The following is a 23,390-nucleotide window of genomic DNA, read 5'->3' as shown; positions in this document are numbered from 1 at the left end:
TGATCCCGCTGCCAGGGTCCGGAACTCCAGTGCGAACTCCTGCGCCGACCTCGTCCCCTGCCGTAGGTGGAACAGCCGTTCACCCGCCTCTCTTCCTTCGTGTGGATGGTCGAACACGGCTCGGAAGCGGCGGGTGAACTCGGCGTAGCTGCCCTGGGTGGGCTGCTCGGTGTTCCAGACGGCGGTGGCCCACTCCAGGGCTTTTCCGGACAGGCAGGAGACGAGCGAGGTGATCTTCTGTGCCTCGGTCGGCGCAGGGTGCATCGCCTGGAGCGCGATGTCCAGCTGTAGAAGGAATCCCTGGCAGCGGTCCGCCGCCCCGTCGAAATCCCTGGGTAAGGGGAGATGCAGTGCCCCCATGCTCGGCGGCACGGCAGGGGCAGGCGGAGAAACGGCCGGTGCTGCGGGGGTCTGCTGGCTCAGCTCTAGGCGCTGCACCGCTTTTAAGACATTGTCCATTGCAGCGCCTAGGCTGGCCAGCATCGTTGAATGTACCTGGATCGCCTCCGCAACACCGACCTCGCCTGTGGCTCCCGTGGGCTCCATATCCTTGCTGTTGTATATTTGGTGTGTAATTCTGTCACGGCTTCGGGGGTTGAGAGGAGCAAGGAGGAACCGGAGAAGGCGTGATGGAATGAAGGTTTAATGTTTCTCAGCGAGCGAAATCAGTACAGGTATATAACAAAGCGTTGAACAGCTCTTCCATTTAGTAGAGACAATTACACACAAAGACAGGGGGAGCAGAGGGAACATATATACCGGGGGAAACAGCGATGATGAGGAACAGGTGCACAAACGAGACACAGGTGAAATGTATGATGAAGACGGTGGCGTCAGAAAGCAGGTGACGTCGACCGCTGGGGCCCGCCCGCTGCAGGGGGAGGTGAACCAGCAGAGGTCGCAGTTGTCACACTGTGGTCTACCGGCCACCCAAATACAACAGAGACTTTTTACCAGAAAGTGTTTTTGGCTGATACTCTGCCTAAATATGACCGGGTCCTTATTGTTGGAGATTGTAATATTCATGTGTGTTGCCCTGAAAACCCTTTGGCGTGAGACTTTTTAAACCTTCAAGATAATGATATATTTTTAGCTACTGACTCTGGTCACTGTGTTATCCTTGTACTTTTAGATTTGACTGCAGCATTTGATACCGTGGACCATGATATCCTCATTGCTCGTTTGGAGCAGTGGGTGGGCGTCAGTGACACAGCACTGGAATGGTTCAGGTCCTACCTGTCACATCGGACTTTCTGTGTCGGCCTTGATGACTCTGTGTCCTCCACTGCTCCTCTCTCATGTGGGGTCCCACAGGGCTCTGTGCTTGGCCCTCTTTTATTTTCTATTTATCTACTCCCACTTGGTTCCATTCTTAGGAAACATGGCATTTCCTTTCACTGTTATACTGATGACAGCCAGATCTACGTCCCCTCAAAAGGTCAGAGTCCTACTCTGTTAACCCACTGCTAGAGTGTTTACATGACGTTAAAGCTTGGATGTTTTTGAATTTTCTAAATTTTAATGAAGAAAAGACAGAAGTCATGGTCTTTGGTGGTACTTCTGTGACCACTCCCCTAGTTGATCTGGGTTCTCAGGCACAGTATCGCAAGCCAATTGTAAAACATTTGGGGGTAAAAGTGGACTGTGATCTCAAATTTGACAGCCAGATTAAAGCTGTGGTGAAGTCTAGCTTTTTTCAGTTAAGGCAGCTGGCAAAAATCAAACCAATCCTTCAGAGACAACATTTTGAGACCGTAATCCATGCCTTTGTGACTACTCGGCTGGATTACTGTAATGCACTTTACATAGGGGCTAGTGGGTCCTCCATTGCTCGTCTTCAACTGGTTCAAAATGCTGCTGCATGTCTTTTAACTGGCACAAGAAAGTATGAGCACATTTCACCTATTTTAGCTTTACTCCACTGGTTGCCTGTCTATTTCAGGATTCATTTCAAAATTATTTGTTTTTAAAGCCTTGAATGGCCTTGCCCCACCTTACCTCTCTGAGATGCTGCACCCCTACACTCCTAGCCGATCTCTCAGGTCAGCTGACCAGCTGCTCTGATGGTGCCCTAAAGCTAGGCTCAAGCTCAGAGGGGATCGAGCGTTTGCCGTTGCAGCTCCAAAACTTTGGAACGGACTGCCTCTGCACATTAGACAGGCCTCCTCTCTGTCTAATTTTAAAACTCTTCTTAAAACCCACCTCTTTTCTTTGGCTTTTAACACCAGGTAGAGTGTTGATGTTATGTGCATATTTGCTTATTTTAATTGACGTTTACTTATTTAATTTTATTTACATCGTTTTTTGTTTTTTATGCATTTATTTGTTATATTGGGTACCTCTGTGCTTTTATTGTGTTATCTATTTATTTTGTTTCATCTTTTGTGCAGCACTTTGGAAACCTTGTGTTTGTTATAATCGTGCTATATAAATAAAGTGGATTGGATTGGATTAAGTATTTGATACATCAGAAAAGCAGAACTTAATATTTGGTACAGAAACCTTTGTTTGCAATTACTGAGATCATATGTTTCCTGTAGTTCTTGAGCAGGTTTTGTGATGGAAATTCCATGTATCGACACTCGGAGTAAGGGACACAGAGACAGTTTGCACACTGCAGCAGAGATTTTGGCCCACTCCTCCATACAGACCTTCTCCAGATTCTTCTGGTTTCAGGGCTGTCGCTGGGCAATACAGACTTTCAGCTCCCTCCAAAGATTTTCTATTGGGTACAGGTCTGGAGACTGGCTAGGCCACTCCAGGACCTTGAGATGCTTCTTACGGAGCTACTCCGTAGTTGCCCTGGCTGTGTGTTTCGTGTCGTTGTCATGCTGGAAGACCCAGCCACGACCCATCTTCAATGCTCTTACTGAGGGAAGGAGGTTGTTGGACAAGATCTCTCAATACATAGCCCCATCAATCCTCCCCTCAATACGGTGCAGTTGTCCAGTCCCCTTTGCAGAAAAGCATCCCCAAAGAATGATGTTTTCACCTCTTCACAGTTGGGATGGTGTTCTTGGGGTTGTATTCATCCTTCTTCTTCCTCCAAACATGGCGAGTGGAGTTTAGACCAAAAAGCTCTATTTTTGTCTCATCAGACCACATGACCTTCTCCCATTCCTCCTCTGGATCATCCAGATGGTCATTGGCAAACTTCAGACAGACCTGGACATGCGCTGGCTTGAGCATGGGGACCTTGCGTGCGCTGCAGGATTTTAATCCATGACGGCGTAGTGTGTTACTAATGGTTTTCTTTGAGACTGTGGTCCCAGCACTCTTCAGTTCATTGACCAGGTCCTGCCGTGTAGTTCTGGGCTGATCCCTCACCTTCCTCATTATCATTGATGCCCCACAAGGTGAGATCTTGCATGGAGCCCCAGACTGAGGGAGATTGACCGTCATCTTGAACTTCTTCCATTTTCTAATAATTGCGCCAACAGTTGATGCCTTCTCACCAAGCTGCTTGCTTATTGTCCTGTAGCCCACCCAGCCTTGTGCAGGTCTACAATTGTATCCCTGATGTCCTTACAAACCTCTCTGGTCTTGGCCATTGTGGAGAGGTTGGAGTTTGTTTGATGTGTGGACAGGTGTCTTTTATACAGGTAATGAGTGGAGAACAGGAGGGCTTCTTAAAGAAAAACAGGTCTGTGAGAAGCGGAATTCTTACTGGTTGGTAGGTGATTAAATTATTATGTCATGCAATAAAATGCTAATTAATTATATAAAAATCATACAATGTGATTTTCTGGATTTCTGTTTTAGATTCCGTCTCTCACAGTTGAAGTGTACCTATGATAAAAAAATTACAGACCTCTACATGCTTTGTAAGTAGGAAAACCTGCAAAATCAGCAGTGTATATTTTTTCCTTTGAAAATGTACACAATGTACATCATAAACCATAAAATCGGATGTTTAATTGTTGCAGCCGAATCTCTAAGGTTGCCCGCATGATGCTAATCCAGCATTTCTCAACCCGGCTCCTGGGCACCCCTTGCCCTGCATGTTTTGGATCTCTCCCTGCTCTGTCACTCCTGATTCAAATGATCCACTCATTATCAAGTCCTTCATGAGCTGCATTAGGTATGTTAGGGCATGCAGGGAATGCAGGGCAGGGAGGCGTCCATGAGCAGGGTCGAGAATCACTGCGCTAATCCATCATAGCTATTGATTTGTGACAGTTAGCTAGCTAGCTTCTTACCTTGGTTAGCTAGCTAGCTTCTTTGCTCAGGCGATGGCTACCTTCTTTATATCAATGTTACAGACACATACTGACAGTTTGGCACAAACATGTGCATGCACAGACACAGCCAGTAACCTTTCTCTCACCTCACTCTAGCTTGATACTCCAAATGTAACAATATCCCACTAACAGAATAAACCACAAATGTAATAAAAATCAGCAGCTTCTAATGTAATAATCCCACTAATGTTATATATTTCCCACAAATGTAATAGCAGTTGCCTACCACAAATGTAATACGTCTTAACTTTCACATTTGCAGGGCTTTGTTATGTTTGCGGGAAGGTGAAAATCTTCAGTTTACAAAATTGTAATAACTTCCCACAAATCTAACAAATCGAAATGTCAAAACTCTGTCTTTAACTGCCAATTACGTTTTCTTCCCACATATTCATGTGCTTTAGATTTTTGCCTATTTAGACTGATCAAGTGTTGTGTATGCAAATTAAATCTGTAATTAATATGATGGGGTTTAATTGCAACCAAACTTGATCAGTCTAAACATGCAATAGCCTACAGGACAAGAATGTGTGGGAAGAAAATGTAATTGGCTGTTGAATAAATTTGGAGTTAGCAACTTGTATAAGCTGCAGATTTTTATTATATTAATGATTTATTACATTTGTGGGAAGTTATTACTATTTTGAAAGCTGAAGATTTTCACATTCTGTTACGATTGTATGAAACTTATTATGTTAGTGGGATTATTAAGCTGCAGATCTGTATTACATTTGTGGTTTATTGTTAAATTTTGGGATCTAACAAGAACCATAACAGCAAGAGGGAGAACTTGACCATGGTCATCAGTCGTCTCCCATTTGAAGGTACCAGTCCTGCTTGGAAGACTGTGATGGTAATTTTATAGATCAGAACTCTTTAAGAAGGAAGTACAGAGACGAAATACTCTCGGCACATTCTAACAGTTTATTAATCATTTGCAAATGAGAGAGATGCGTCATCCGCTTACAAACATAATCGTCTGAGGAGTCTCTAACTCCATACAGGTCATTCAACAGTATATATCACATAGAAAAATGGGTGTTGTAAGTTGTTGCCCATCTGTCTTTGTCAATGAAACACATTCCCTCTGTTCTATCACATGTCCTGGGCTTTGACACAAGTCACATGTGGTCCTCCCCCATCTGGTTAACCTTCTCAACCCTTGAGGGGGACCTTAAGCATCTGGACAAACAACAGAGACACTAAAGGGTTATACAGATTACGATTAACCCCTATAATCTGCTGGTGTCGGTCAAGGATGCCCCCCTAGGACAAATACCACATCCCTCTTAGCATCTCTAACTAGTCACTCATTCATTCTCACATCCAAACAATGGGACTCTAGTCCTTTTAAACAGTAAGAATGCATCAGGTTTCAGAATTTCCACAACAAGACGCTGCCCCATCCTCAACATCTTGAGGAGGAATTCTGAGCCTAGGAACACACTCAAAAAGGAAAATAAGATCTAATATCTAATAATAAATCTACTATTACTGCAAATATGAGAAAAGGTTCACAATGACACGTTGCATTAACAATCTTTTAGTCAGTTTTAGTGATGAAGTGCACAATCATTTCTTAATTTGTTTAATTTGCCTCAAAACTGAGCCACATGATTCCACTGGTTAAATACTCAGTAAAGCAAAGTTATTAGGAGTACTTGGTAGACGATTTTGGACTTGTTTAATTGTGTGTTCTCTTTAGTGCAGAAAAGTGTGTATTTTAGATGAGAGTTTGTCTTACCTATGCTGCAAAGACACAGGAAAACCTTTACAGCGCATCTTGAAAGTCACTGCATTCCAGCGTTGCCTTGAAATGGATATGGCTACTGTTCTGGTCTAAATTTCCAGGCATTTATTCTTAAGCAGTTTCTAATGTATTTCCCATTCCTCCACCTTTTTTTTCACAATGGAGTGTGAATACTTATGCTTTTAGTTACACAAAATCACAATGTATGAGGTTGTGACCTGTCCATACTTTTGTTTCTTATACTCCCATGGATATTAAACCCACAAACTTCTCCTTGCAAGTGGCATGGTCTACCAAAGCCACGGGGGACATAATCTTTACCTTTATAACTTCACTTGTTCACAGTACCAGGTCGGCCAACTGTTCTCTGTTGCTGAGGCAAGCAAGAATAACACTGGAGGAGGCGAGGGTATTGAGGTGCTTCGAAATGAACCATATGAAAAGGATGGAGAGAAAGGACAGTATACCCACAAGATCTACCATGTACACAGGTAATTATATTTTGTAAAATAAATCTGAATGATCTGGTCTAGACATTTGCTGACCTATTTGCATGCAGATTGCCCCCTGTTAGCCTTCCTCTAAGAGTTAACTGTTTTGTGTGGTGTGTTTGACTAGGGATGTAAATAATATTATAATAATAAATAAACAGGAACTAGTAGTGGAATTAACAGATATTTTTCCAGACAGCCAACAGACTACATGTAAAAACTAGAAAAACCCCAGTTTATGCTACGAAAAACAACTTTGAGTCTTAAAAAAATGCTTTGTTGGCAGAGTGCATTGATGCTGTTCAGCGCTGATTCAATACAGTAAATCACAAATATTTTTAATAAACAACAAGAAAACAGTTTAGCATAGTTCAGCCGGCCTCTACAATAGTAATGTGTTGACCGTGGCTGCCCACTCGAGAATCGAACCCGGGTCACCCACGTGAAAGGCTGTGTCGTCAACTACTATGCCACAGAGGTGTACATTTGTCAGGTGACAGTATATCCTCTTGACATTATCTAATTTTGTCACTCATTAACATCACAGAAAGTTTGAATATTTCGTTAGACACCATTAACTATTGTGTTATACTGATTAACGTTTCTTATTAAGTTTACCACCACCAAATAGAATCTATGAACTGTATGACTTTTGCAACTGGCCGTTTTAAAATCTTATTAGCCATTCATGAATGACATTGATACAATAACTACTGTATCAATATAGGTGATGATAACAGACTTTTTTGTCAAGTGAAAAGATGAGGGAATCATGTAGCCAGCGAAGTGTTTGTCTCTTCTGAACAAATCTGTGATTGTAATTTTATCGATCAGAACTCTTTAAGAAGGAAGTACAGAGACGAAATACTCTTGGCACACATTAACAGTTTATTGATTATTTGCAAATAAAGGAGACGCGTCAAACGCTTACCAACATAATTGTCCGAGGTGTCTCTAACTCAATATAGCTCATTCAACAGTATATATCACATACAAAAAGAGGTGTGGTAAGTTGTTGTCCATCTGTCTTGTGTAACATTTACCCAAAGGGCGGGCTGTCCTCCCACCTTATCCTTAACTCCTGAGGAGACACAATGTCTGGATAATCAACAGTGAAACCAAAGGGTTATACAGATTTACTGATTTACGAGTAACCATCTAATCCACTGGTGCCGGTCAAGGATGCTGGTCAAGGATGTCCCCCTAGGACAAATACCAGATCCCTCTCGGCATCTTTGACTAGTAACTCATTCATTCTCACATCCAAACAATGGGACTCAGTCCTTTAAACAGTAAGAATGCATCAGGTTTCAAAATTTCCACAACAATCCATCCTCTTGATACAATGTCAAACCTTGGTATCAAACCTTAAACAGTTCACTCATTAAGATGTAGACTGCAACAAAACAGTACTCTTTAACAACATGACCCAGTCAATATCATTACCCTTACTGATTAGAGAACGGGACAAATCTGAAATTTCTGGATCCTCATTTACATTCTTCTAGATCATTACCTTCGTTGTAACTCCAAGATCACACATTGTCTTTATAGAAGAATTATAACATAGTACAGCAAAACCTTTTATGTTAAAATCATTGGTCAAAGGGAATTAATTCAGGTGACACATATATTGACAGTATGGGAAATGCATCATCTACACGTGAGTGTGTTACCACCTATCACTTAATACATTCTTCAATTTGTCACTGTTACAAAGTCCTCTCATGCCAATTACTCGATTCACTGAAAAGTCCTCTCCATGGTTCCAATTTGATGTACTTTCAAAGTCATCACAAATGGTCTGCTCCTTCAACGTCAGACAGTCAGTTATGAACCATTTCTTGGCAGGTCAGTGTAACAGAACGTAAAAGTCAGATGTATATTCCAAGGTGTTGTCCTTCATAGCTCAGATGCAGACACAACTCTTGTTGTCTTCATTCTAGCTGCTTTATCAGCCAGGTCAGGAGAATCTGTGTGTTCTCCTTTGTGAATGCCAAGATTACCAATTGTAGCTAAAGGCTCTATAGCTAAAGGCCAGGTAAAAAGTGACTGGTTATTAGTACCAGAAAATTCACTTTTCCCTCAGTGACTTCAATTCACTGTGCCTTATCTTTAAACACTGAAGCCCTCCTGTAGCGTGTGTTGTCGACCCCAGGTTCCTCTCTCAGCTACCTGGACAGCAGATGAGATGTACCTGGTATGGACCCAATCAGCGTGGCATGATGTTGTGCAGTTGGTCTTTCCTCGCCCCTGTAAACATTGTCCAGAACCGGAGCTTTCCTTCGTCTCCATCCTCTCGGTTGGAGGTTGCCTTCTCTATCTCATGGCAGAATCGTTAGGACTAGAATTAGTCCAGCTCACAGGAACCCGGCATCACTGTAGACGTGCGGCACCCCAGAGTAGACTCCACTCGTAGCTGTAGGACAGGACAGTCTGTATGTGTATGAGATCCATCTTATCTCAGCCCACCTCACAGTTGTCCTTTAAGTCAAACTCAGTCTTTCTCTGGGCTCCAACAAGTCCTCTATTGCCGAATCGCTTTCAAGTGTCCTGTACCTGAAGTGTGAATTATCCTTGAGAAGATTAGTTTTAACTGCACAGTACACCATCACAAATATGTCCATTACATTAGCTTGTTGCATCTCGCTGATGCATTAAAGCCAAACACTATCAAACACTAAAAAACACTGTTTTGCTAGTGTAGCAAAATAACAATTCCACTCTTTTCTAAAAACAGAAGAACACAATTTCTCCTTACTGTTTCAATTACTCATCAGTTAAGATAGTTTGCTTACATTGAAGTATCGCTCTCAAAGAGTAGTTCATGAACAATTCTCAGTTCACCTATATAATTTACATCTGATTGTGTTGTATCGGAACTACAATCAAATTCACCATTGTTTCACATAAATGATCATAAATGTCTCCAAGTCTCCTATAATCCTAGCACATAAAAGACACTTCTGTAATCCTGTCATAAATCATGACCCCCCCCATCTCTCCAGAGCTCTCCCTGGAGTGGGGGGTGGTCTACTAACCTAAGGATAAATCCAATCTCATAGGACCGAGTAGTGTTATCTTGAGGCCAGACAATAGTAAACAAACATTTTTGTCTCATCATTCACCTCACAGAAGCATCTTTCAACCATTAACATTCCAATGACTGCCTACTAGGACAGAAATTAAATTAGAATTAGAATACCCAATTTTGATAATGTCCCCAGTAAGTTTGTTTCTCTTCTAAGAGAGTTCAAACATGTAAGGAATAACAAAATGTGCTCCCTGCACGTTTTTACCCACTTATTCCATAATGCATGAGCTTAATATGATTACTTCTTATCAAATATTAAACAAACTGAACAATAACACACCCATCAAATTAGTTATTTCTTATCCAAACCAAGTCAAAATGGTAAGATATATTCCACTCAACCATAACCATGTTAGATTTTTCAAAAACCCAATTAGACAACCACTGTGAACGGACACTTAAGAGATGTTCCAATGCTATAACTATAGAAACAGAAAAACAAAATTCTTCATGTAACTCTTTAAATACCTATTTAATTTGTTTTGAACTCTAAGTTCAACTCTTTATCACCATAGATAACCATTTCATACAATCCCCCCCTGCTTTCACGACAGAGTCAACGGAAAATGACTCCAAGTGAAAGCAGAACCATTACAGGACCGACATGAAAAGAAAATCGACAGTTGGGAGGAATCAAACAGTCAGTTAATAAAAGTCGCAAACCTAACATCTAACAAAATAAAATGTGAAAATGATAAAAACATCCACAAAGAAAATCAAAATCCAACTGTGCCACACGGTTGCTCGTGTGAAGGAAGCATATTGAAAGAACTCCCAAATTAGCATATCAAAATTAGCCTTTCCACAGGCAACCACCAAACCAAGGTGAAACAAAACAAGCATCATGACTCAATTTACCTCCTAAAGTCTAGGGAATTTTCTCAACTTAGATGCATGTCCATGTTATGCAAAATAGCGGCGATCAGACAAAAATCGTTACTGTCATGCAACGACAGCAAGATGGTTCTAGCAATGAACAATGTTAGATGACTTAAGGTCTCCACTGTCACAACAAATTGTCTCAAAATCATGTCAACATTAAATTTATTGAGAGTAAAATGCATCTAGCTTCCAAAGGCCAACCCAGGGGGTCTGCCCCCCTTCCTGTAGCCAATGAAAATTCCCACACAAAAACCTGACATGGTCTTCAGACTGCCTGGAGCAAAAGACGTCATGCCTACAACTTAGCCGATATCCTACGTTAACTAAAAGTCCAGAGTCCAGAGAAACCTAATATCCACAAGAACTGTTTTATTTTATTACAACATAGGTTGTAGCCAGCGAAGTTTTTGTCTGTCTTGAACCTCATAATGCGTTTTGATTGTTACGGGAGGCGAGCATGTGTCTCTGTTGGTAGTCCAATAAATATTTCTAACTAGCTGTAAATCAAACACTCATATCAAATACCTGCCTCAAACTAATCAGGATAATTCAGTTTCAGTGACTCAATGCTAGGAATGCGAATACAATCAAACTGCGTACCATGGGCAGTCATCACAGGTCAATTATAATTGATAAACATTAGTAAACATGTTGTCTCTCACTTGGAGTTTCACCTAAAGCTCCCCTAAAATAGGCCTAGTGACGTCCCGTATTATAATCAAAACACCAACATTCACTTCTTTCAGCAATTGAAATTCCATACTTCCATGAGGTGATTATCTTGACACTAGGTAGGCCTACTGCCAGCTCCACCCCCATATGAGGTAAACTTGTTTTTGCACATCTGACTATTGACCCTTTTTCTGTTAGTAAACAGTGATGATGTATTTTGTGGGCGGAGCCGAACTGGTGGCAGAAAGTGACAGTATGCTTTTTACAACATATAGACATATGGATCATCTGGATGCCTTCTCCAATTATTTTGTAAAGTAAATGTCATTTCACAGATATAATATTACTGTATATCCCATTCATTCATTAAATGCTTGCATAAATACTGAGTGATGTAAGCTAAACTGACTAAGTATGAACAATTTGATTTGTTTGCTTGCTAATTCTGCTTACACGCTAGCTAATGTTGCTAACATTGATCCATGGTGTTTACCATTGTGAAATAGCATACTGACAATGCCAACATTGTGGTTGCTACTGTTACTAATTTATCGTTGTTATTATAACTACATCATTGATTTTGTCTGTGTGTGATCAACGGTGGACAGACCTTTGCCTGATATGAAATGAGCATTCCGGATGATTTCATCAGTCCAGTCCGTCTGTTTAATGGCTTGCAACCATAAACGTCTGCAATACCCTTGTCAAAGCATGGCTTCGACAAGGGTATTCTATAAAAATGAAGACCTTCTTTTTTGCATTCCTATTCTGACATCCAACGGCACAATCAGTTTTTTCCCTTTAGTCTGAGGATCTTGCCCGTTTCCCTACACTTGTTCCTGCTGTTTTCTGCCACCACCAAACTTCAGTGATGTAACCATGACATCCACTCCAAATGGGTCTATTCATGCTTTTTTATGTAAATATATTTATCTATATAAAAAAAAACATTTTCCAGTAGGTTCAACACAATTGTACAGCTATTTTTATTACCCTAGACTTACTTTTTTAATCTTTGGAAGTTGTGTATACTTACCTAATTATATTGTGTGCAATTATGTATATTTGTTCTTGTAAAATTTTTTCTGTTATTATTTTTTAGTGGGTTAACCTGTGCATTTTAGCAATCATAGAAACAACACTGGAGCTATACAGTTCAATTTGGGCATGGATTCCTAAATGTATTAGTATAAATTGTACAATTCTACCAGTGTGGAAGGTATATGAACCTGACTGTATATTTATGAGAATCAATGTATTAAACCATTCCATTGTCTTAATCTTGCAGCAAGGTACCCAGTTTCATCCAGATGTTTGCTCCAGAAGGAGCCCTGGTCTTCCACGAGAAAGCTTGGAATGCCTACCCCTATTGTCGCACCAGTAAGTGTTCAAGACAGGATTTTGTGTGTTTTTTATTGGTTTCGTAACAAAAACATAGTTCACAAAACAGTCTTGTAAAAAAATTGTTTTCAGAGCAGCATTGAGCATGAACAAAATTAATTAATTGTATCATTTTATTGCAGTCCTCGCAAAAAACTTGTGAGTCCGTATTTTACATTGGCAAGTGTAATGAATGAGTTTCATGGTTCGAAATATAAATTAGATACACGTATGCAAAACTTAAAAACAAAAATTATTTTGCTGTTTTACCTTCACAGGAAACATTGAAATGTTTGCTGATTTATTGAAAATAGAAAAATGTAATACCTCACGTACATAAGTATTCAGATTTTCCGTACTTGTAGAAGGGCTTTTGACAGCTTTTTCTCCTCTTGGATATGTCTCTTTGACCTCTTTGCATGGATGCTTAGTTTGGCCGGATGGCCAGCCCTAGAAACGGGTTGCAGGATTTTTAAGTGCAATACCAATATAAAATGTTAACTGCATCATAGAATGAAGCAACATTTGCACAGAAAAAAAAAACAAAGAAAAAAAACATTTGGATTCAATAGTATGACCGCTTTAAAGCCTACTGACATTAATAGTACAGAACCTCATGAATACGCTCTGACATTTTAAAAACTTTGGTGTGGGGCTATGCTATAGCTTATAATTAAAATGTATTTATTTTTGTCATCTTTATTATGGGTGCCAGTAGTTAAGGACTTGATTGTACCTTCATTAATTTTCCTTTTCCCCCACTATTTCTACCTTGTTTGCCTTCGCCTGTAAATCTGGGATCATGCAGTTGTGACCGTGAGTTTTATTTTCAATACATACCTTCTTTATTATTTTGTGTGTACATGTAATGCAGATATTATTTTCCTATTTTTCTTCATGCAGAATGAGTACATGAAGGATGACTTTTTCATTAAGATTGAGACCTGGCACAAGCCAGACATGGGGACCACAGATAATGTGAGATTTTTTCTGTCAAGTTATTAATACACTAGTGAAGTCCATATTCATGGAATCCCACTAATAAAAAAATTCAGTAAAAGGTTATCTGATTTGTTAAATAATTAAAATGGATTGTAAATTTAAACACCCCAATTTCTAAAGTCTTACAGTTTAATAATATTTCTATTTCCCATTTTCCCCATGCAACATTTCCAATTTTCCTTGTGTCATATGATAATGAGCAGGATTTGTCTAAGATGCCTGGGCAGTATCTGATAAACCATTGGCTAATCATTGTACACAATATGAATTCGACTTAGACTAATTCTACCTTATTCAGCTGCTTGATCTCATGATGTCAGTGAGATCATGAGATCTATGGATATGCTCTCTCTCTTGTCTTCTGTCCATCTTTTCTAATAATGCTAACAACAATTTACAATGGAATTCTAAGAGATGTACGGATTCCAGCCAACAAAATAGAGTGCAAACATTATCTTTGCATGATATTTAGGATTAGGTTGAAGACATTAGCGAGCGTATTTGTGAAGTGTCAGCATTGACATCAGTGATGTAGCATTGCAAAATTTAGAAACTATTAAGCAACCATGATCAGCAGCAGGAGTTTTTTGAGCGAAGGCTATTTGGTCAACGGCAACATGACATTCCCCAGACAGTTGCAATGCCAAATGTCTTCTGGATTGACAGCGCTGGAGATGGCAACCTTATATGGGGTGACAGCAAGGACCATTCAAAGAATGGTTTTCGGTTGCCTCTAATCGATTGGCTGCTTCTCTCAAGAGATCAGACAATCGTCTGGACTCCATTTTCAAATATCTAACTGTTTCAAAGCAGGTTGCTAGCCATTGACGTTTTAGCTTTTAAACTTGAGTAACAAAACCCCATTCGATTGCTCTTGTCTGGATTCACCACCTTTGTTACCACCTCACTTCCAAAAAAGTTGGGACACTGTATAAAATGCTTTTAAAAACAGAAATCATTTATCAAATCATTTATCCCTATATTTAGTTGAAAATCGTACAAAGACAAGATATCAAAAGTTGAAACTAAGAAATTCTTGTTTTCTTAAAAATCAATGCCCAGTTTGAATTTGATGCCAGCAACACGTTTCAAAAAAGTTGGGACAGGGGCATGCTTACCATCGTGTTGCATCACCTCTTCTTTTAACAATACTGTAAGCGTTTGGAAACTGATGAGACCAGTTGCTGTAGTTTTGAAAGAGAAATGTTTTCCCATTCTTACTTGATAAAGGATTTCAGCTGCTCACCAGTTCAGGGTCTCCTTTGACGTATTTTTCGTTTCATAATACGCCAGATGTTTTCAGTGGGTGACAGGTCAGGACTGCAGGCAGGTCTGTTTAGCACCCAGACTCGTTATGGAGCATTGCTGTTGTAATATGTGCAGAATGTGGTTTGGCATTGTCTTGCTGAAATAAACAAGGCCTTCCCTGAAAAAGACGTCATCTGTATGGCAGCATATGTTGCTCCAAAACCTGTATATATTGTTCAGCATTTAAGGTGCCTTTCTTTGATGGTAATTTTATCGATCAGAACTCTTTAAGAAGGAAGTACAGAGACGAAATACTCTCGGCACAATTAACAGTTTATTGATTATTTATTTGCAAATTAGAGAGACGCGTCAACCGCTTACAAACATAATCGTCCGAGGAGTCTCTAACTCAATACATGCACAATCCGTATATATTACATAGTAAAAGGGGTGTGGTAAGTTGTTGCCCATCTGTCTTGTCAATAAAACACATTCCCTCTGTTCTATCTCATGTCCTAGGTTTCAAACAAGTCACATGTTGTCCTCCCCCATCTGGTTAACCTTCTCAACCCTTGAGGGGGACCTTAAGCATCTGGACAAACAACAGAGACACTAAAGGGTTATACAGATTTACGATTAACCCTATAATCTGCTGGTGTCGGTCAAGGATGCCCCCCTAGGACAAATACCAAATCCCTCTTAGCAAGTCACATGTTGTCCTCCCCCATCTGGTTAACTTTCTCAACCCTTGAGGGGGACTTCATCTGGACAACCTACAGATTTATGATTAACCCTATAATCTACTGTGACCAATCAAGAATGCCCCCTAAGACATATACCAGATCCCCTCTCCCACACTCACTATTTGCCCAAGTAGTCTTTCACGGACTGGTGAACCACTTCCTGTCTTTACTTCTGAAAGACTCATCCTCTCTGGGATGCTCTTTTTATACCCAATCAAGTTACTGACCTGTTGCCAATGGACCTAATTAGTTGTGAGATGTTCTGCAAGTTAAATTTTTTTTTGAAGCACACAACTTTTCCAGTCTATTTTCCAGTATTGATGCCCCTGTCCCAGCTTTTTTGAAACATGTTTCTAACATGAAATTCAAAGTAGGCGCATATTTTCCAACATACAATAACATTTCTCCATTTAAACATTTGATATTTTGTCTTTCTACTACTTTCTATTGAATATTGGGTTTAAATATTTTGCACATCATTGCATTCTGTTTTTATAAATATTGTACGCAGCGTCCCAACTTTTTGGGAAACAGGGTTGCATGACAAGAGGAAAATTGGAAATGTTGCATGGGGAAAATGGGAATAGACAGATGATTAAACTGTGTTAGGACTGAGGAAAATGGGAAATAGATACATGATTAAATTGTGCTAGGACTGAAAAAACTTTTTTTATATATATATATATTTATTGACTGATTGGAGGCAATGTTCATAAAAGCTTTTTTGTTTTTAAAATCTATTCAAATTATTTTACTCATCAGATAACTTTTTTATGACATTTGTCATTTCTGGGGTTCCATACACATCAGGATGGAGTTTTTACACTCAAGTTAGAATTGCCTGATATTCTGCAGGAATTTAGAGCTATATAAATGTATTTCTGTCACTTTTTTCAAAAGTGTATTAGTCCAGTTAATTTGTATTAACATTGTCCTCAATTTCCCCTTGAAGCCCCATGGTCTTTCCCCAGAGGAATGGGAGGAAGCTGAGGTTGTGTCTATTGACATTGCTGACCGAACACAACTAGATGATGTGGTAAGTTCTCTGCCTAGAGCAATTGGGCACTTTTAACGTTGGGTTGTGATTATGAAATGTTGATGATATGCCCGTCAAGGCATGGACTTCACTAGAACCCTGAAGCTGTGTTGTGGTACCTGGCACCAAGATGTTAGCGAGGTGGGGGTGGGGCCTCCATGAATCAGACATGTTTGTCCATCACATCTCACAGATGCTGTCACGGCTTCGGGGTTTGGGAACAAGGAGGAGCAGGAGAAGGCGTGGTAGAAGGATATTTAATGGTATCCAGGAGAAATATACAATATATATGGTACGAAGCGTCGCACAGCTCTTTGACACAGTCGGAGACAATCACACACAAAGACAGGGGGAGCAGAGGGAACATATATACCGGGGGGGAAACAGCGATGATGAGGAACAGGTGCACTAAACGGGACACAGGTGAAATGTATGATGAGACGGTGGTGTCAGAAAGCCGGTGACGTCGACCGCTGGGGCCCGCCCACTGCAGGGGGAGGTGAACCAGCAGAGGTCGCAGTTGTCACAGTACCCCCCCCCTGACGCCGGCCTCGGGGCCGACCCGGGGGGCGCGGAGCAGGGCGGTCCGGCCGACGCCGATGGAAGTCGCGGACAAGGACGGGAGCCAGGACGTCCTTCACCGGAACCCAGCTCCGCTCCTCCGGGCCGTACCCCTCCCACTCCACGAGGTACTGGAGGCCCCCCGCCCGGCGCCTCGAGTCAATGATGGAGCGGACAGAGTACGCCGGGGCCCCCTCGATGTCCAGAGGGGGAGGGGGCACCTCCCGCACCTCACACCCCTGGAGGGGACCATCCACCACCGGCCTGAGGAGAGACACATGAAACGAGGGGTTAATACGGTAGTCGGGGGGAAGGCGTAACCGATATGTTACCTCGTTGACTCTCCTCAGGACTTTAAAAGGCCCCACAAACCGCGGGGCCAGCTTCCGGCAGGGCAGGCGGAGGGGCAGGTCCCTGGACGAGAGCCAGACCCGGTCGCCCGGCCGATACACCGGGGCCTCCCCGCGGTGGCGGTCTGCATTGGTCTTTTGACGGCGGACAGCGAGCCGGAGGCGGGATTGTACTGCCTCCCATGTGCCCGCTGCCCGCCGGAACCAGTCGTCCACCGCAGGGGTACCGGTCTGGCTCGGCGTCCACGGCGCCAGGACCGGCTGGTAGCCCAGGACGCACTGGAAAGGCGTCACGCCCGTGGAGGAGTGGTGCAGAGAATTCAGTGCGTATTCTGCCCACGGCAGAAACTCTGCCCACTCCCCCGGCCGGTCCTGGCAGTAGGACCGGAGGAACCTACCCACTTCTTGATTGACCCGTTCCACCTGCCCGTTGGACTGGGGATGGTAGCCCGAGGTCAGGCTGACCGAGATCCCCAGGTGCTGCATAAATGCCTTCCACACCCTAGACGTGAATTGGGGACCCCGGTCAGACACGATGTCCTCGGGCACCCCATAGTGCCGGAAGACGTGTGTGAACAGGGCCTCCGCGGTCTGTAGGGCAGTAGGAAGGCCGGGCAGAGGCAAGAGGCGGCAGGACTTCGAAAACCGATCCACAACGACCAGGATGGTGGTATGGCCCTGGGAAGGGGGGAGATCTGTCAAGAAATCAACAGAAATGTGGGACCATGGCCGTTGTGGAATGGGCAAGGGGTGCAACTTGCCCACAGGTAGGTGCCGGGGTGCCTTACTCTGGGCACACACCGAGCAGGAAGAGACGTATACCCTGACGTCCTTAGCTAAAGTGGGCCACCAGTACTTACCGGCCAGGGCGCGCACTGTTGGCCCGATGCCAGGATGACCGGAGGAGGGAGATGTATGCGCCCAGTAGATGAGGCGGTCGCGGACAGACGCCGGCACATACGTACGGCCCTCAGGGCATGTGGGCGGAGAGGGCTCGTCGCGCTGCGCTCCGGCGATGTCCGCGTCCAGTTCCCATACCACCGGTGCCACAATGCATGACTCCGGGAGCACGGGAGCATCATCCACTGGCCTCTCCTCCGTGTCATGCTGGCGGGACAGCGCGTCAGCCCCGACGTTCTTACTCCCCGGCCTGTAGGTGAGAGTAAACACAAACCGGGTGAAGAACATAGCCCACCTTGCCTGGCGAGGGGTCAGCCTCCTCGCTGCCCGCATGTACTCCAGGTTCCGGTGGTCAGTCCAGACGAGGAAAGGGTGTTTAGCCCCCTCTAACCAGTGCCTCCACGCCGACAGAGCTCGAACCACGGCCAGCAGCTCACGATCACCAATGTCGTAGTTCCGCTCCGCCGCACTGAGCTTCTGGGAGAAGAAGGCACAGGGACGGAGCGTGTTACGACACCCCGTCCGTTGGGAGAGGATGGCACCGAGCCCACAATCGGACGCGTCCACCTCCACGATGAACTGGAGCGACGGGTCGGGATGGGCCAGGACCGGAGCGGTGGTGAAACGGTGTTTCAGTTCCACAAACGCCCGCTCCGCGTCCACGGTCCACCGCAACCGGGTCGCCCCCCCCTTCAGAAGGGAGGTGATCGGAGCCGCTACCTGGCTAAAGCCCCGGATAAACCTCCTATAGTAATTGGAGAAGCCTAAGAAACGTTGCACGTCCTTAACCGTGGTTGGGGTCGGCCAATTACGCACGGCGTCAATGTGAGGCTCCTCCATAGCCACACCTGTGCTGGAAAAGCGATAACCCAGGAAGGACACAGACGACTGGAAAAACAGACACTTCTCGGCTTTCACGTACAGGTCATGCTCCAGCAGTCGAGCCAGCACTCTGCGCACTAACGAGACATGTTTGGCGCGGGTGGCAGTGAATATCAAGATGTCATCAATATACACTACCACTCCTTCGCACAACAAGTCTCGGAATACGTCGTTGACGAAGGACTGGAAGACTGAAGGAGCATTCATCAACCCGTACGGCATCACTAAATACTCGTAATGGCCAGACGTGGTACTAAAAGCGGTTTTCCATTCGTCTCCTTCCCGGATACGCACCAGGTTATAGGCACTCCTGAGGTCTAATTTAGTGAAAAAGCGGGCCCCGTGCATCCTCTCCACCTCCGCAGAGATCAAAGGGAGAGGGTAGCGGAACGGAATGGTGATCTTGTTCAGCGCCCGGTAATCGATGCACGGGCGCAAACCACCGTCCTTTTTTTTCACAAAAAAGAAACTCGAGGAGACCTGTGACTTGGAGGGCCTGATGTAGCCCTGTTCCAACGCTTCCGCAACGTAGGCGTTCATAGTCTCCGTTTCGGTGCGGGACAGTGGATACACGTGACCCTTCGGGAGTGCGGCTCCGTCAACGAGGTCTATCGCACAATCCCCCAGCCGGTGTGGTGGCAACACAGCAGCCTTGGCTTTGGAGAAAACCGTAGCCAAGTCCCTGTATTCGGGGGGAATGGGCACGGCAGGCGCACTGTCTGGACTTTCCACCGAGGTCGAGCCAACGGAAACACCCAAACACCTACCCTGGCACTTCCGCGACCACCCCGACAGACGTCGACTAGACCAGGAGATGAAGGGGTCGTGTAGGGACAACCAGGGGAAACCTAAAACGACTGGGAACGTGGGAGAGTCGATGATGTGGAATGTAATGGTTTCGCTGTGTCGGCTGTCGGTAATCAGGAGGAGGGGAACAGTGCAACTCGTGACCAGACCGGACCCTAGTGGCCGGCTGTCTAAAGCTCTCACGGGCAGGGGGGTGTCGAGGTCCTGGAGGGGTATGTGCGACCGTAGGGCAAAAGACCTATCCATGAAATTCCCGGCTGCGCCTGAGTCTACCAGCGCCTTACACCGGGCAAGCAGCGGAAATCCGGGGAACCTAACAGGGACAGTGCACATAGAGAGGGAAGAGGTTAGTGGCGAATGTGCATGTGCTACCTGGGGTGATGCGGAAGTGCCCTGCCTGTCGCCTCTTGACTCAGGGAGGGAGGTGCGGCGTGGTGCAGTATTACGGCCTCGTTGCCCCCTGGAGGCACTCCGCACCTGCCCTCCCCGACGTCTGCCCGGCAGTGCAGCCGCCCCCAATTCCACGGGGACGGCGGTGACGGGTTGGCAGGGTGGAACGGGCGGGCCTCTACCGGGACGTCCTCGGGCAGCTAGCAGGTTGTCGAGACGGATGGAGATGTCCGCCAGTTGGTCAAAGGAGAGGGACACGTCTCGACAAGCCAGCTCCCTCCGGACGTCCTCGCGTAGGCTACACCGGTAGTGGTCGATCAGAGCCCGCTCGTTCCACCCCGATCCCGCTGCCAGGGTCCGGAACTCCAGAGCGAACTCCTGCGCCGATCTCGTCTCCTGCCGTAGGTGGAACAGTCGTTCACCCGCCTCTCTCCCTTCGTGCGGATGGTCAAACACGACTCGGAAGCGGCGGGTGAACTCAGCGTAGCTGCCCTGGGTGGGCTGCTCGAAGTTCCAAACGGCGGTGGCCCACTCCAGGGCTCTCCCGGACAGGCAGGAGACGAGTGAAGAGATCTTCTGGGCTTCGGTCGGCGCAGGATACAATGCCTGGAGCGCGATGTCCAGTTGCAGCAGGAAACCCTGGCAGCGGTCCGCCGCCCCGTCGTAGGCCCTGGGTAGCGGAATGGCCATCGCTCCCGTGCTGGGCGGCGTGGCTTGGGGAGGCGTAGAGACGGCCGGTGCTGCGGGGTTCCGCTGGCTCAGCTCTAAGCGCTGCACCGCTTTCAGTACGCTGTCCATTGCAGCGCCTAGGCTGGCCAGCATTGTCGAGTGTACTTGAACTGCCTCCGCAACACCGACCTCGCCTGTGGCTCCTTCAGGCTCCATATCCTTGTTGTAGTCTTGGTGTGTGATTCTGTCACGGCTTCGGGGTTTGGGAACAAGGAGGAGCAGGAGAAGGCGTGGTAGAAGGATATTTAATGGTATCCAGGAGAAATATACAATATATATGGTACGAAGCGTCGCACAGCTCTTTGACACAGTCGGAGACAATCACACACAAAGACAGGGGGAGCAGAGGGAACATATATACCGGGGGGAAACAGCGATGATGAGGAACAGGTGCACTAAACGGGACACAGGTGAAATGTATGATGAGACGGTGGTGTCAGAAAGCCGGTGACGTCGACCGCTGGGGCCCGCCCACTGCAGGGGGAGGTGAACCAGCAGAGGTCGCAGTTGTCACAGATGCTTGATTGGTTTGAGATCTGAGGAATTTTGAGGCCAAGTGAACACCTTGAACTTGTTGTTGTGTTCCTCGAACCATTCCTGAAAAATGTTTGCTTTGTAGCAGGGCACAAAAACCTGCTGAAAAAGGCCACTGCCATCAGGGAATGCCGTAGCCATGAAAGGGTACACATGGTCTGCAGCAATGCTTAGGTAGGTGGTATGTGTCAAAGTAACATCCACATGAATGGCAGGACCCAAGGTTTCCCAGCAGAACATTGCCCAAAGCCTCACACTGCCTCCACTGACTTGCCTTCTTCCCATAGTGCATCCTGGTGCCATGTGTTCTCCAGGTAAGCGATGCACACGCACCTGGCCATCGACATGATGTAAAAGAAAATATGATTAATCAGACAAGGCCACCTTTCATTGCTCCGTGGTCCAGTTCTGATGCTCACTTGCCCATTGTAGGCGCTTTCAGCAGTAGTGTGGGGTCAGCATGGGCACCTTGACTGCTCTGCAGATACGCAGCCCCACACGCAACAAACTACAATGCATTGTGTGTTCTGACACCTTGGGCGGGCCCAATAGTGCAGAATCCAAAACCATTTATTTTTCTCTAACTCTTCTCTTAGAGAAAAATAAATGGTTACCCTTATCAGTCTCTCAACTCACCCCGTACCTTCTACTGGTGCGTCTTTTCAATTCATTATTCACACCTCTTTTCTGGCACATTTATGTGCAAGTGCGCTCTATCTTTCGGGGTGCTTCATTACCGCAGTGTTCCAATATTGTGTCCTTTACAGAAGTCGTAACAAAACAGAAGATAAACATGTAATATATTAGAATTATAGTGGCCAATTCAATCCAGAGAGATTATAATTCAAAGGCTCTGCAATCAACAATTAATTTAGTTTTTTTGCTGTTGCTATAAAACAGTACCTAAGCGCATAAAGTATGTCTTGTAACATTGCATCCATTAACCAATCATAGAGTTGACTCACTATATTCAAATTATATATTCACCTACAGCAGTGTTTCTCAACTGGGGCGGTACCGCCCCCAGGGGGTGTTCAGGGGACAACAGGGGGCGCTTGAACGTTGACGTTCCCTTGTGGGGGGGGGGGGGGGGGTTTAAAGCGATTTTACACCGAAGATTCACAACAATACTAGTTTAAAGTTTCAACTACTTGCAAAAAAACTGTGGTCTGCAACATTAAAACCTGTCAGTTTACGCCACTTTGACTGGTTGAGACGGTGTATCGCATCTCTTCTTCTCTTCATTGTTTCTGTCAGCTTCTTGTGGTACAGCTGCGTGCTGCCTTCAAGGGAAAGGGACATCTGAGTATCATTTATAAAATTTCACCCACTTGCTGTTTACAGTGTAAACTCTGGAAAATGGACACTCTCTTTATTGGTATTACCCGTGGAAGGATTTCTTTCTCTTAAAAGTGTTAATTTCACTGAGGGATACACCGTAAAGTGGTTACACATTTACAAGAGGAATATTCCGCTTTTGGACTTCCCCTGAAAGCAACTTAGCGTCCAGCATCCAGACGCACATTAAAACACTTTTCAATACAAATGGCTTTGTTGACATGACTGCAGTACAACATTGCCAAAGCATATGAACACAAACTAGCTTATACAATAAAACTTAAACAATATTCTACAACCAGATACCAGCCACCTGACAAGCGGCTCACAGCAATGCCATCAGCCGGCTGTATTTCAGCT

At 44.7% G+C, this 23,390-nt stretch overlaps 1 protein-coding gene across 2 annotated transcripts in view; it reads left to right on the top strand.

Moving 5' to 3' along the window:
- pitpnbl (phosphatidylinositol transfer protein, beta, like) overlaps positions 1-23,390 on the top strand; it is a 90,774-nt gene that overhangs the window by 31,814 nt on the left and 35,570 nt on the right. For both annotated transcript variants that reach the window (XM_010900998.4, XM_010900997.4), the window contains 5 exons: positions 6,337-6,482; positions 12,419-12,510; positions 13,319-13,326; positions 13,414-13,488; positions 16,456-16,539. In XM_010900998.4, coding sequence (XP_010899300.1) covers positions 6,337-6,482; positions 12,419-12,510; positions 13,319-13,326; positions 13,414-13,488; positions 16,456-16,539 — 405 coding nt within the window. The remainder of the gene's footprint in view (positions 1-6,336; positions 6,483-12,418; positions 12,511-13,318; positions 13,327-13,413; positions 13,489-16,455; positions 16,540-23,390) is intronic.

Source organism: Esox lucius, chromosome 11 (assembly GCF_011004845.1).
Source record: "Esox lucius isolate fEsoLuc1 chromosome 11, fEsoLuc1.pri, whole genome shotgun sequence".
NCBI lineage: Eukaryota > Metazoa > Chordata > Actinopteri > Esociformes > Esocidae > Esox > Esox lucius.
The sequence above is the reverse complement of the archived record's forward strand: the minus strand, read 5'-3'. Positions and strand labels throughout refer to the sequence as shown.